General features: G+C 37.7%; 1 protein-coding gene across 1 annotated transcript; it reads right to left on the bottom strand.

Moving 5' to 3' along the window:
* Positions 1-1,857: 1,857 nt before the first annotated feature.
* si:dkey-148a17.6 (uncharacterized protein LOC108190685 homolog) lies at positions 1,858-3,877 on the bottom strand. The gene has a single exon (XM_039762939.1). It carries the CDS (start codon positions 3,804-3,806, stop codon positions 2,766-2,768), a length of 1,041 nt encoding a protein of 346 aa, XP_039618873.1. The 5' UTR covers positions 3,807-3,877; the 3' UTR covers positions 1,858-2,765.
* Positions 3,878-15,504: the final 11,627 nt, after the last annotated feature.

Raw genomic sequence — 15,504 nt, 5'->3', positions numbered from 1 at the left:
AAGATCTTTTCAAAATTTTCATAATTCACTTCCCCTCTATGGCCTTCTCACAACAACAGCAAATATTTATTTCTTGTATAGCCCACAATCACACAATGCCTCGATGGTAATTAACAGACCCCCCAGCCATAGGAACACAAGGAAAAAAACCTCAAAAAAACTTTGTAGGGAAAAATAAATTGAAGAAATATTGGATAGAGCAATTAAGAGAGAAGGTGTGCAATGGGTGTAAACACAGGAAAGGATTAAAAAGGTGTTATGAGGGATGCACCCAAGAGGGACCACCAAATGTTCTTATGTGCTGGACAACCCAAGAAGGTCAGAGAAACTGGGAAAAAAAGACTCCTTTTTCCAGTTACATGAACTCAGGTAAATATTAAATGGAGCTTGAGAGGAGGAGAAGGAAGAGGAGAATTCCACTTATTGCCACTAAAAGAGTAAGAGGCCTTTGTGAGAGGCTGCCCCAGGCAATTTATTATTTCTAAAAGAAAATCACCTTGCTCTGGGAACACATATTACAATATTGGATCTTTGCTTACTTCACATTTTTTTTATGAAATGGTTACTGTTTTGTTAACTGAGAAAAGAGTGCTGAACTCTAGCAATAGAGTGAGCTGCATTCTAAAAACGAGCATACCAGCAGCAATATATTCAATGGCTTTATATTTTGTTTAATGAATGCCCCTAGTGGTCACTCAGTCTATATCTATCTATCTATTATATAGTTTCTTTCACATCTATCTACAGTATCTATACTTCTGACTGCATGAGCATATCCATCTGTTTTTATATACATTTTGACAGAGGTTCTTTCTGAATGTGAACTCATTTTTTTCATCAAAAGCATTTTTAATTATAGCCATACATTTATTTAGTGAGACTAGGCAAATTATTTACATCCATCCATTGTTTTCTGAACCTGCTTATCTAGGACAGGGTCCCGAACCAACTTCAATCTATCCCAGCAATCATTGGATGCAAGGGAAAACATATCAGGGGTAATTTAGCAACTCCACCTATCCTGCATGTGTTTGGACTGTGGAAGGAAAGCTGATAACCTCGAGAAAATCCATGTGGACACAGAAGGAACATGCAAAATCCATGCAGGAAACACCAGGGATGCAAACCTCGGTCTCCTTTTACTGCAAAGCAACAGGACTACCACTACATTATCAACAAATTGTAGTTAATTAAAATATGGAGTAATGATGGAAAATCCTACCATATTTTTAAAATATTCACTTACTGTACACAAAATGAGTGACTATAAATGCATATACAGAACTTTATTCATGAAATTTTGCACTTTATAGTTTGTTGTGCTGTATAACATGACCTGAGTGTGAATGCATTGTATGTGTATTTAACAAAACTGCCAATGCCCACCTAAACTAGCTAAGTGTCAGAAACACAAATATACAAGATAAGTAATGCCTTTTGCCTGCCACTTCCCCTCTCATAAGTCTCCACCCTCTGTACTAGTCACTGATAGTAGATAATGACATTTCTCCCAAAATTTAAGAACTTTCCAATCCAAATCTGAAATTTTTATGTTCTTTAGCTACATTTTCTTCTGTCCATTTTAGCTCCATTCATTTAAATACAATGAACCCCATGGACCTAACTAGGCAAAAAGACATTGCATACGTGCACAGAGATTTAAAAGACTAAACTCAGACTTCACTGTCACCAGCACCAGACATAAGCAGACAACATCAAGTTAAGACTTTCTATATTTAGTGATTTGCCAGCATCAGTCTCACATTCTCATGGAGGATTCCCCAGCCCATAGACAGTATTTCAAATTACTCTACTAAAATGGTACAGGCCAGCGGCAGAGAGAAAATTCCACAGAACACTTGCATTACTTCTTTTACTGGATTTAGCATCACAAGATTTACATAATATCACATACACACAATATAAGGCTGATTACACGTAAACAAATACAATGATTAACGTGCATGAGCTTTGGAGATCTGCAGCCTATCCCAGCAGTATCAGGCAGAAGGCAGGAACATGTCTAGAATGTGATATCAGTCCACCATATGGTATATCACTCACATTCACACATACATTTAGAAACACCAGTTAATCTCAAATGTAAAAGTTTAGGAAAGTAGGGGGCAAAAGGAAAAGAAAGTAACATTAAACAAAGACAAATCCTGAAACCTACACACAGACAGCAACAGGTCAGGAATCTAACCAGCATGACTACAGCTATAAGGCAACAATGCTAACACTGAACCAGCATACTGGATTATTTTATGTGTATTGTATATAATATGATAAACAAACCATATATAAATGAAAAGTCATGAATGTAGACAAAACGATTATAAGAGAGTTTTAGTTATTACATAATGAAAATTTAAGAAACTACTTTGCATCCAAAGATCCCAACTGCTCCTTAAGTACATTGTATTTATTTAAACAAAATTATAAAATGTAAAAGGTATCTGAAACAATGACAGCATGAAATTATTTTGGAAAACTACTGAAAATACTATGATTAGACTAATGTAATGATAGTTTTCTTCATGTATTAATTCAGACAATTTTCCTGTTTCACTGCCAATGGCATATTTACAGTATTCCTTAATATTTCATACCTTTTTTCATTTATCAAGCAGAAAACTTAGTTTGAATTTAAAATTGTTCACTTCCTCTACAATGCACACCAAAAACTGTACATTGACATCTAATGAGCCTCTCAAACTGACTGCTGGTCCACTTTGATAAAGCATATCATAACAGCATTTTGGTCACAGGTTAGGGTCTGAGGCGTTGGAAAAACTGGTGTGGTTCTGAGTGGAGCTTGCTTTCCGTGATATAAATGACATCTCCTTTGTTGCCTCATTTGTAGTTGAAATGGAAATCTGAGTAAAAAGTTTCCTTAGTCCAGTTTCTCTCAGAGTTTTACGGAACCGTCGAGCAATAAACACATAGAGTATTGGGTTGACACAACTGCTTATAAAAGCCAGGGCTCCTGAAATGAAGACCCCTTTTTCTTCAACACTTTTGAGTGCTTCTGACGTTTCCATAGATGAGTTCTTAATCATTAGGGATGACACTGTAATTAGGTTAAAAACATGGTTGGGGATCCAGCAAACAGCAAAAGCAATGACCACACAGGCGATGAGAGTAGTTGACCTCTGCTTTGTTTTGAAACTCATTTGCCGGATTCGCTTTCCCACACAAGCATAGCAGATGGAGAGGATGCTGAAAGGAATGATGAATCCAACCAATGTCTCCAACACCAGGCACACAATCTCCTGTTCATCTGATGTATAGTTCCGGACATTGCATTGGAGGCTGTCATATTCTTCTCCAAGGCCATGGGCTGGGATGACTGGAATACTAAACAAAAATGCCAAAATCCAAATAATAACCACCACCTTCAGTAAAGCATCCTTTCTCTTCCAATTTTGTAGAGAAAATGGGTACATCACTGCCACAAAACGTTCAATGCTCATAGCTGTGATAAGGAAGATGCTGGCATACATGTTGCTGTAGACGATGTAAACTAGGAACTTACAAAACGCCTCTCCAAAGACCCAGGAGTCTGCAAAGGCATAGATCCAGACAGGCAGGGTGATCAGGGCCATTAGGTCTGAAAAAGCCAAATTCAGAATAAGCACCACTGTGTGAGAGCGCTGCTTCACATGTCGGAGGATTATGTAGATAACCAGCAGGTTTCCAGGGACTCCAATAAGAAAGGATAACCCCAATATGACACACGGCACCGTCTTTTCAATATGCCAGAAATCATACTCATCAGAGCTAGCATTCTCAGAGACATTCATCTTGAGTCTTGACAGCTCCAACTTGCTCACAGCAATGATGTAACTTCAGGCAGCACCAGTTCCTCATATACGGCATTACACCACAAAGGAACTACAGTACAATACAAAGTAGACTGATGTGTTGAGAGAGCTGCAGTGGATATGGTGACTGCTCCCTCATACTGCCACCCCCCCTCAATCCCTGTCCTAAAATTATGAAATATTACAAAAAGGGAAATTTGTAAGCAAATTGTATTGTTCGAGCCATACACTGTAAAAGCATTTAGCAACCTATGTGAGAAAATGTTATATACATTGTCTATTAAAAAGTATTTACCCCATGGAGGTTTTCACATCTTCTTTTGATACAACATTGTATCACAGTGGACTTAATTTAGCTTCTTTGACACTGACAAACAGAAAAAATACTCTTTAATGTCAAAGTGAAAATAAATGTCTGAAAAACAATGTAAATTAAATTACAAACATAAAACACAAAATACTTCTCCCCTAAGGATTCACTCTCTTCAAGTGAGTATTTAGTAGATTCAGCACTGAAGGCCATTACGGCCTTGATCCTGTGCGCATAGGTCTTTTTGTTACAAAACGAATCAAACTCTGTGAGGCTGCATGGAGATTGTGAGTGAAGAGCCTTTTTCAAGTCCAGCTACAAATTCTCATTTGGACTGAAATCTTGGTCTGTATTTATCAAATGTCACAGCATAAGGAAACGGTACTAAGTGAAACAAATTTTGTCCTTCTCTTAGGAGTTTTATATATTTTTTCTTTTAGGAAAACTACTATTAATTTCATGAGGATTTAGGATAATTTGTAAGCTGTACTAACTCATTAGGAGCTGCTATAGGATTGTGTTCAGGCAGAGATTGATATGCACATTTTGGGAAAGATGGATTGGATTAGAAACACTAGACAGCAATGAATCCAAAAAAAGTACTGAATTGACAGAGATGGAAGAATATTATTTACAAATCTTGTATGTCATATGATTGCTCCATCTATGCAAATAAGCTACGTGCTGTCAAACGAAATTAAACTGGAGAAATACACTTTTGAAATAGTGATGATTTGGGTATGTTACAACCAACCATTTTTCAAATTTTAAAGCAAACTTTAAATGTCCCTAAAACGCTTGAAGTTATAGGCAGATTTTTACATTTCCCCACCACTCCATGTAAGATAATGCTAAAGCAAGATGAATACATCAAATCCTTGTTAATTTTAGAGTTGCTGGTGTGATTGATGCACACACATAAACACTATTGCCTCAAGCATTTGTCAATCACAAGTGATATCAAAGTACCAACACACAGGTAGTCATGAACGCAAACTGTGCTGCATTGGCCAGCATATTACCTTGAAGACAGGCAGGGCTGAATGGGTGATTGACAGCAAAATATCACACGGGTACACCAAGCTTTAAATTCCACGAACCTGTGGAATATTCACATTACACTTTACAAACCCGGGAAGCATCAAGAAGGCAGGCGGAGACTCCCAGGGCTTTAAATAGAGCTTTGCAGAAGATAAGGAAGATCATGGGGAAAGACAAGGCATGTGACTCTGGAAGATGATTGGGAACACCGGAAATGTGAATTTGACTTCAGAAACAGTGCAAGAATAGCCGTGCCTAGTTTCAGTAACATTTATTTTATGAGGCGTTCCTGTGATCTAAACAGCAGGAAGGTGATTCTTCTGGAAGTATGGCTGTGAATAACTTACTGCTAAATAAACACATCCGTTATCAGGCTTAACTCTCTTAAAGTGTGTCTTAGTTTTTCCATGTTGGTGCTCATTACAGCATTATCCTTAATGTTGTTATGAACTGGCCTGGTTCAACACATGACGCTAGAGTATTTCATGAAAGTGGTATAAACGTTTAACTTGAGCATAATTATGTCTCTTTGAATATTATTATTATAAGTAGCTGTGTTACCCATCTAAAATGGTGTGAAATTTAAGTAATCAACACAGACCTTTTTACTTTTAATTTATATTCCTATGTGGAATTCTGAGACGCCTGATAAATATGGGCACTGAACTCTGACTCATTGTTATTTTTAAGCCATTCCTATGTAGTTTTTGCTTTATGCTTCAGCTCCTTGTCTTGCAGGAAAACAAATCTTCTCCCAAAGCACAGGTTTCCTGCAGAATGGATAAGGTTTTTCTCCTGGATTTCCATGGGTTTTGCTGCTCTTTTCGATTTACATGCTTACATTAGGCCAGATTATCTCGGGGCATAACGTGAGCTACCACAGCTATGCTGATGACACACAACTGTATTTATCAATAGCGCCTAATGACCCGGACTCTCTTGATTCACTGACACAATGTCTTACTTGTGTTTCTGAATGGATGAGTAGTCATTTTCTCAGACTAAATAAGGAGAAAACAGAAATTTTAGTGATTGGCAAAACTGAATATACTGTAACGAGGTTATTAGAAATAAACTTGATGCATTAGGATTAAAAGTCAAGATGGAGGTAAAGAATTTAGGGGTATCTATTGACTCTGACCTGAATTTTAAATAACATGTTAATCAGATTAGTAGGACAGCATTTTTTCACTTAAGAAATATAGCAAAAGTTATAACTCTTATAACATTGCAAAATGCTGAGAAATTAGTTCACGCTTTTGTTTTCAGTGGGCTAGATTACTGTAATGCACTCCTCTCAGGACTACCCAAAAAAGACATCAATCGATTGCAACTAGTGCAGAATGCAGCTGCTAGAATCTTAACTAGTAAAAAAGAAAATCCAAGCACATCTCACCAGTTTTAATGTCACTTCTTTGGTTACCTGTGTCATTTAAAATTGACTTTAAAATACTGCTTATGGTTTACAAAGCCTTAAATAATCTCGCTCCATACTATATTTCAGAATGTCTTTCACCTTACGCTCCAAATCATAACCTTAGATCTTCAAATGAGTGTCTGCTTATAATTCCAAGAGCTAAACTTAAAAGAAGTAGTGTGGCAGCCTTCTGCTGTTATGCACCTAAAATCTGGAATAGCTTGCCATTAGGAATTCGACAGACTAATACAATGGAGCACTTTAAAAAACTGCTGAAAACACATAACTTTAACATGGCTTTCTCATAGCTTCTTTTTTGTTTAATCCTGGTGCTCTGTATATTCAATTAATTATCATTATCATTCATGGTGGCTCCGAAATCCGTACTAATCCCTATTTTCTCTCCTGTTCTTTTTCCGGTTTTCTGTGGTGGCAATCTGTGCCACCACCACCCGATCAAAGCACTGTGGTGTCCCTACATTGATGGTTAAAGGCTACAAGTCTACATGACCGTTCTTCCATGTGAACCCTGAATACAATGAGATCTGATTGAGGTCATTTATGTTAGGTAGAATGTCTAGAGGGGGCTGGGCAGTCCCATGGCCTCGGAACCCCTGCAGATTTTTTTTTTTTTTTCGTTTTTTTCTATCTTCCCTGGCCATTGGATCTTACTTTTATTCTATATTAATTACTCAGTCTGTCAGCCATTGTCCAACCCACTATATCCTAACACAGGGTCATGGAGCCAAACCTCAGCCGGCACAGGGCGCAAGGCAGGAACAAACCCCAGACAGGGTGCCAGCCCACTGCAGGACACACACCCACACCCACACACCAAGCATGCACTAGGGACAATTTAGGATCGCCAGTGCACCTAACCTGCATATCTTTGGACAGTGGGAGGAAACAAAAGCACCCGGTGGAAACCCACACAGACACAGGGATAACATGCAAACTCCACGCAGGGAGGACCCGGGGAGCGAACCCTGGTCTCCCTACTGTGAGGTAGCAGCGTTACCAATGTCCAACTGTGCCACCCCTTTATGTTAGTTAGTGTTCCCTAATTTTATTTTTTTTATTTATTTTGTCTTTTTCTCTTTCTTCATCATGTAAAGCACTTTGAGCTACATCATTTGTATGAAAATGTGCTATATAAATAAATGTTGTTGTTATTGTATTAATTTTATCCTTTACCCATTCGCCTTTAAGGGTCTACTGCAAAGAAGCCTTCCACAGCATGATGATGCTACTGCCATACTTCATGGTGGGGATAATGTGTTTTTGATAATATACATTTTTCAGCTTACACCAAACATGACATTTAGTCTGAGGGCTGTAAAGCTCAATTTTGGCCACTTCAGACCACAGAACTTTCTTCCTGCCGATTCCCTTGTGCATTCTGGCAAACCCTAGCTAAGATGGCATGTGCATTTTTTAACACTGGCTTTCTCTTTGCCACTTTCCCATAAAACCGGTGGTGATGAAGCACCCAGGGAACAATTGTTGTCTCTCCACTCTCGGTCCGTGTAGCTTGTAGCTCCTTTACAGTTCTCATAGGTCTCTTGAATGATCACTCGGTTTTTGTGGTAGGCCTACTCCAGACAGATTTACAGCTGTGCCACACTATTTCTGTTTCTTAATGACTGAATTCCAAGGTATATTCAATGAAGAAGATGAGGTTAGGAGCACACACTGATACAGTGCATTGCCGCACCCACAACATGACAAACCAACTCAGGATCCAGATTCAGACCCGAGTGCAGCCATGCAACTGGTTATACCTCAGAACCACAATAGTTCAGATGGAATGAAATAGTGTGAGTTTTTTATGGTAGCTGGAGAAAAATTCTGCCACCAACCCCCAAGTTTTTCCCTGCAGGTTGTGACTTGGATAATTTCCTGTCTCCATCCTCTAACTTATGCTTTCCAGCCACCTTTTCAGGGAATTGCTTAGACTATTCTTTTGTCTTCACTCTGTAGGTTAGGTGAAGTATATTGTGTTTTATATTTGTAATTAACTTAGTACCACTTAGTTACACAGTCTCTATCATGCCCCCAGCACTAAGATACATACTTCTTATGATCCTATGCTTGCCTCTGCAATTGTTTTTTTCAGCTGTTCTGTTCTGCCATATAACTTGCTAATAAAAACAGACAAATTCACATCATATTATTATTTTTTCCTAAACTGCATTTAATTTTTGCTCATTACACTCTGTGTTGTTACGTTACAAAGCCTGCAGATAGAGATTCACGCTAAATAGCAGTATGGAGAAAAATATGCATAAGTGTTCCATGGTACTTCATACAAATATCAATCAATCCATAAATGCATGGAGAGAACATGCATAACACATGGAGACCCTGGTGCTGTAAGGCAGGAATGACAGCTCTGCGCTACCTGCAGAAGATGGCATAAAAAGGAGTTCAGCAGCAGTACAATGGCAGGGTAGTTAGGGCACAGACCGCAGACACAGCACTCACAAAGCTTGTAAAGTATCACCTTTTTTGGAGGCTTTAGTAGCCATAATATACAAGACAGAGTACTAGTACAGCAAGAAAAATGGCGACAGAGAGCATGCTTCTGATTTGTAGCTGCCTTTGAGGAGGCTGGGGAAAAGAGTGTCACAAAGTTTGCCTCTGTTCCTAGGTAAGCGGAGTGTGACAAGTGTGTGTGTCACCTCGTAGTGGAAATGGCTGCTAAAAATATTGAAATAAGCTTCTGTACAGTGAAAGAAAGTATGCCGTTTCTAGTTATTATTTCCTAGTTGTTTACAGGACTGTGACATCAATTCACATCTGGGCATTGTCATTCAGTGTCTGTAACTGCACTTAGAGATGACTTCCTGAGGCAACTCACACCCCTGACTCTGAAAGATGCCACAGAAGAAGACAAGCAACAGAGTAAAGTGCACAGTCTCCTTTTAAACTGACTGAATGTCAAAACAGTGTTTTGCTTTGTGTTTTATTTTCCATATTGAAACATCATAGATGAACTGTTTTGCAATATGTGTTTAACCTCAAGACACAGATCAACACTCAGTGACAGTTTTGGCTTGAAAAATGAACGTGTTCAGCAAGGTTTAGAGTTTTGTCATTCACCTATGGACCTGTTAGCACCATTGTAAGCTGCAAGAACAGACAAGAAATGTTTAAACTTTTGAAAATATTTCACTTTAGAACACAATTTTATGTGGCAAATTAATATATACCATGATGATAAAGGAACAGCTAAGTTGAAAAATAGTGAGCGCAGATGACATTGCCTCTAACACCAAGTGACCGGTGTAAGGTGTAAGCTGTGGCCTGAATTGGCAGGCAGTAGATGTGTCAGAAAAAAGATCAAGAAGCCATGGTGCTATAGAGGACCCAAGGAAGATTGGATGACTTCCAGTAAAATTCACGTAAATGAGTGAGGGAGATACAGTGCATTTAATAATATATCTGGCTATCAGCAACACAAATAATAAAAAGTCAGGTTAATAACAACTTTAAAAAAATCACACAAAATGAAGGCCTGTCAACATACTATTATGTCATATATTACATCCGCCAAAAGACAGTTCTAAAATATATCACAATATCAACATCAAATACTCCAAAAACAGAAACTCAAATTAATATTTGGTATTTTTTGGTATTTGGTACACTGTATCCCCAAGAGTATGTATAGAAATTTCCAGCTTTTGCTTCATAGGTAAAGCGCTAAATTGTTTAAATAAGTAATCAATGTAATTTATGACAATGATGACTCCTAACCCAAAACTGGTAAGATGTGCAAGTTCCCACCTCCCTTAAATTGTGTCACATGAATTAACTAATAGGTCACTTAAAAGGACTCTAACCTTCATGAACCAACACAGAACTGAAAAAGATGAGCTGCACATGCGTGCACACATGCAAAAGTGAGACGAAAACATAGCAGGATCCAAGGGCCAGCTCAAGCAACCCAAAAATAAGCACAAAGAAAATATCCCATAATTTAAAAAGAAATATTTTTATAGATAAGACATTTCATTGAACATGTCATAAAAAATGTGGAAAATTTGATTATGACAACTATAAATCCTATAAACATTTCTAAAATACTTTAAATTACTGAGGTTTATTTAGTACTTATTTCATTTTGGACAATTTCGCCATCTGCTGGGAATGGGTGGAAGTGCCCTAACTGGAAATATATACAGAATTACTGTACTTAAGAGATGAAATGAGGAAAAACTGAGTTTTTACCTTTGCAGAAAGACAACAGCACGATAAAACCGACTAGAATGTTCCTGGGGTACTGCAGCAGCTTCAGGTTTTTATTCCAAACAGGTTCCCAAGTCAATGAGTCACTTTTACTGTACGTCCATTTGATCCAATTGTTTAATTAACTGCAACTTCATCTTTTTTATTTTGCAATCAGAATAGCTATCTAGTACAAAATTTACATTTATAAAAACAACTCAGAATTTTGTATTTTTGCCATAGTTGTAAACACTTAACTTTCTTTCGCCATTTTCTTTTTTTTGGGGAAGTTTGCTCTTTGTTATATCCAGTGTAACATGGCCAAGAGCAGACTGTCATAGGCAGGCTAAAAGTTGTGGCACCAGCCAGGTCGCCACATTTAACATTAACAGAAATATAACCACACAGGATCAAAATAAAAGCAAGAAAAATTTCTCTGGTTAGCCTTCTTCTTTTTGGAATTTTTTGGTTTAGGATTCAGAAGCTCCTCCTTCCTTTTTAGTCAGCTGATATGCGGCACCCAGCTCTCTGGTTGCTTGGTTTTTATTGTGAAGATGCCAGCAAGGGCAGAGTTTTATCAGGGGTGGGGCAGAACTATTCATCTTCCTTAAGTGGCCATTTGATGCTACTGCTTACCTCGCCAGAGCCAGCAATGTGGTTCCCAGGCACAAATGTGTGCCACCAGATAATGACATATAGTGACAAGTAATGCAGACACAGGTGTAGAACATACTGAATGCTATGGGGTCATGTTCATTTGTGTGCTACTTAGTAATAAAATGCTTAAATATGAGGATCACAAGCTTTGTACTGTGAACCACCTCAAATTACATTCGCCCCCAACTACTTTCTGCTGGACATCTGCTTTCATAACAAAGCTATTATTTCCCAGTTTATTACCTCTTTTGTATAAATCCACAAATTAGATAATGGGCTTTTAAAAGTTTTATTAGAATATACCAAGCATTTGTGTCTGCCACAGTGAGGGGAATTAATTTTCTTTGCTTTTCAATGATTTGGGGCCTCATACATAACGGCCTGCGTAGCATTCACACTAAAACATGGTGTACAGACAAAAGTGGAAATGTGTGTACGCACAAAAAATCCAGATGCATAAATATGTGCGTATGCCAACTTCCACGTTCTTCTGCTCCATAAATCACGGTCAGTGTGAAAAGTAAAGCACCTGCATGCATTTGCTGCCAATCTCCAACTCCTCCCAGAGTTACACCTCTTTGAATATGAAAATCAATATAAATAGCCCTTAAGCTCAGCATTCTATGAAAAGGCAATGGCAAAAGCCCGGGAAAATAAAAGAATTTCAGCGAATACCAAGTGGAGGTAAGGAAAAACATACTATTTGTTGTTTTAAGCAGTGATATAAACAACAAAAGGAAGCTGATCGAGTAACATGGAGTGTCTGAGTAACTCAAAAGTTCAAGTTCAGAAAGTCGTAAGTTGTCCGAAATAAATAAGAAGTGGTCAGATATCAAAGTTGCCGTGAAAAGGCAAGTCGTAGCCCACCGTTTGAGTGTCATATGGAAGCGTATTAAGGTAAGAAAAAAAATAAAATAAAATAGGGACACTGTTGAAAGAAATGTCCAAATGTCAACTTTAATCATGTACTTTATTTTGTCATCAAAGTAGAATGTCATAAACTTCATCTTAAAATTGTTTAATTTACTAGTTTCTCAGATCCCATCGTAACTAAAGTAGTACATTAAATGCTTCTTTCTATGTGTTCTTTTATGTGCTCCATGTGTGTGAATAACTATGTGCTTCTTAAATGGGCTTCCTCTTCTGCCGACAGGACATAGAATACATCACATTCATGATATTACAGCTCTCTGAACAATTTAAAAATTAAGATGTATACTTGATATCATTTTCATAATGATAGTAATTAAAGCATGTATTAAACATGAGGACGCGGTGGCGCAGTATTAGCGATGAGCTGACGCCCTGTCTAGAGATTGTTCCTGCCTCCCACAAGATGCTTGCTGCACCGTGCGTGACCTTCGATGAAATAATTCACTGCAGCAGTTCTGTCTCTCTCAAACTTGCTAACCCCCAATTCCTGTCCTTCCTTTTCTTTCTCCAAGTAACCAACCACCACACAATCAGCTCTGTAATAGACGCCAAGCCTTCTGTAAGCTTAGAACGCTGATTCTTCAAAACTTTTATGAAACATTGAAATGTCTTCATAGTTTAATTATTCCATCCATCTGTGCATCCAGGGTCTCACCAATCCCAGAAGGCATACAATGAGATGCAGGAACAATCCCTGACTGGGGTGCCAGCTTCTCACTAGCACTAGCTTTAACAATATACATTATTTTAATGAAGTTTAAAACTTATCTGTATAATATAATAAACATGCTTTACTGCATTTCATCTTAAAAATTATATCAAGAGCTCCAAGAAGATAGGGCTTGGAAATCTAAATCGTCTTAGAAGCCAGTCGTCATTATCTGTAAATAAGGCACTTTATAAAGTGACTCAGGTTGTGCAATATTATTACAGTAGTGCAAATTTACAGTGATGTGATTGCACTTATAAGTACAAACAGTTCTACCAGGAGCATGGACTGATTGAGTGTGTTTAGAGCACTTGGGATGAAACTGTTTCTGAATCGCAAGGTCCCTACAGGAAAGGCTCTGAAGCTTTTACCATATGGAAACAGTTCAATAGACTGTGTTCATGGCTAAGACAGCGTGTGCTAGATGCTGTATATCGATAATTCGATCAGCTGTTGTACAGCTGTGATTCCACACTCAGATAACAGTGGGTTAAATACTCAGTGGTGCACTGGGAATAACAACACTAAAGCACTGATGGTATTTAGAATAGTTTGGCCATTCGGTGCACCATTATATGATTACAGGTTGATTACAATGAGATGCCTTAAACTAATAAACAATATGCAGTTAATTTCAGTGCATTTGATAAAGCAGCATCAGGGATGTGAATCTAAAAACTAAAGGGAAACCACACAGGAACAGTAGCATTGCATTGATGCTGGATGCCGCCAGCTTGCAAAACCAAGCGGAGAACTTGCGTACACAAGGGATTAAGCTAGCATGAAAATGTGTGTGACTTTACGCCAAGTTTTGTTTTTATACACCTCGATGTGAGGGTGGAAATGGCCATACACAACATTTTTGTGCGTATGTACGATTTATACATGAGGCCTCAGGTTTTACTTTTCTATAATTTGTTTTTTTTATTTTTATTTTAATAATTACCACACAGGTAAACTGTACACTAAAGTAGCTGCTCCTCTTGAATATTTCAGTGTCATTTACACCTCTGTTTGTATTGTCTTTCATTAATTGTTAGCATTTGGATACAATTAAGAGAGAAAACCCAGTAGAATAAGGTGAATTAAAACTAATATGGTGAAAGAAAGTTACATTTTAAACCTATGGCAAAACAATACACACTTTTGAATTTCTTTTAATTAATTTTACAGGTTTTTCAATTTACTGTTTCTCTTTTTGAACTTTAGCATCACCTCACAGCTCAGCCTTACTCACTTGAAGCATAGTTGTGGATAACAGAGGGGTCATGTTATGCTGTGGCTTAAAGCGATCTTATTTCCAGTTTAGTTAACGTGTGTAAAAGGTAGAAAACTCACACAGCTATCTACAAGCTTGATACAAAATAACAAATAAACATGAGAAAGCAGGTCTTTGGCTGGCTGTTTATTACCAAGCTGCCACTGGCTCAGATAAATGCCATGGGACTTTTGTCAATGAATCAAACTGCCTGAGCTCAATTGAAAAGCTGAAAATTAACCATGGACATGAAATGCAGGTATGTATCTGTTTTCACTGTTGGGCTAGACACTCTGCTCCTTATAATGATGATAAAGAAGATGTGCTCCATATTTTTGTGGACTCTGCCATCATCTTGATGGATTGTTAATATTTCTTGCAAAGGCACTGCTAGTAATGATTCACACTTCACCAAAATTAAAAAAGCCAGAATACTTTAAAAAAAAAAAAGGTCCAAAGTTTTCTCATTGTAAAAAAGACTGAGAGCTAAAAATCATCAACAAGGGAGGAGGCAACTGTAAACTCCATTGTCTGAAATAACAAAACTTTGAAGGATATAGATTAATAAAATTAGTGATTCTTCCACAACAATTTTCCAAGGCATGCAAGCTCTACCTGGACTCAAAGAATGGTTTTATTTTCAAGAAGGAATTTACATGAATTTACAAATTGACAGGTAATTTGTTGTCAAAAAAATGCAAACACCTGAGAAGTAAGCGGATACATTTTTCACTCATGATCTACTGTCCATAATGAATTTCAAGTAAAGATTTTGTTGAACAGCATGTTTGAATTACACCTTGATAATTTCGACATGCTAAGAAGCCTCTGAGACCAGTCACCATCCAGGGGAAGGACGCAGAAGTGTGAATTGACACCTCTGAAGAACTATCACTTGTATTAAACAATAAATTGGCTTTGTTTAAAGGAAAAAGTAATTTATTTTTTTAATTCCTTTTTAAAGAAATTTTGGAGCCTCACAAAGTGGGCCACCCTGACATCTCTATTTCTGGGTCCCCCCTAACTATTTAAGTCATCTGAGAAAGCCCAGGAGCTGAAGAGTTTTCGTTTATTGTGAAATCCTATTAGTATTGCTATCCCTGCTTGGATTTACTTGTTTTT

Source organism: Polypterus senegalus, chromosome 9 (genome assembly GCF_016835505.1).
Source record: "Polypterus senegalus isolate Bchr_013 chromosome 9, ASM1683550v1, whole genome shotgun sequence".
In the NCBI taxonomy this organism is placed as follows: Eukaryota; Metazoa; Chordata; class Cladistia; order Polypteriformes; family Polypteridae; genus Polypterus; species Polypterus senegalus.
Note: the sequence above shows the minus strand (reverse complement) of the source record. Positions and strands in the feature narration are given on the sequence as shown.

Bases quoted from the DNA above. Each gene is read 5' to 3' on its own strand.
- si:dkey-148a17.6 (XM_039762939.1), bottom strand. From the start codon at position 3,806: ATGAATGTCTCTGAGAATGCTAGCTCTGATGAGTATGATTTCTGGCAT.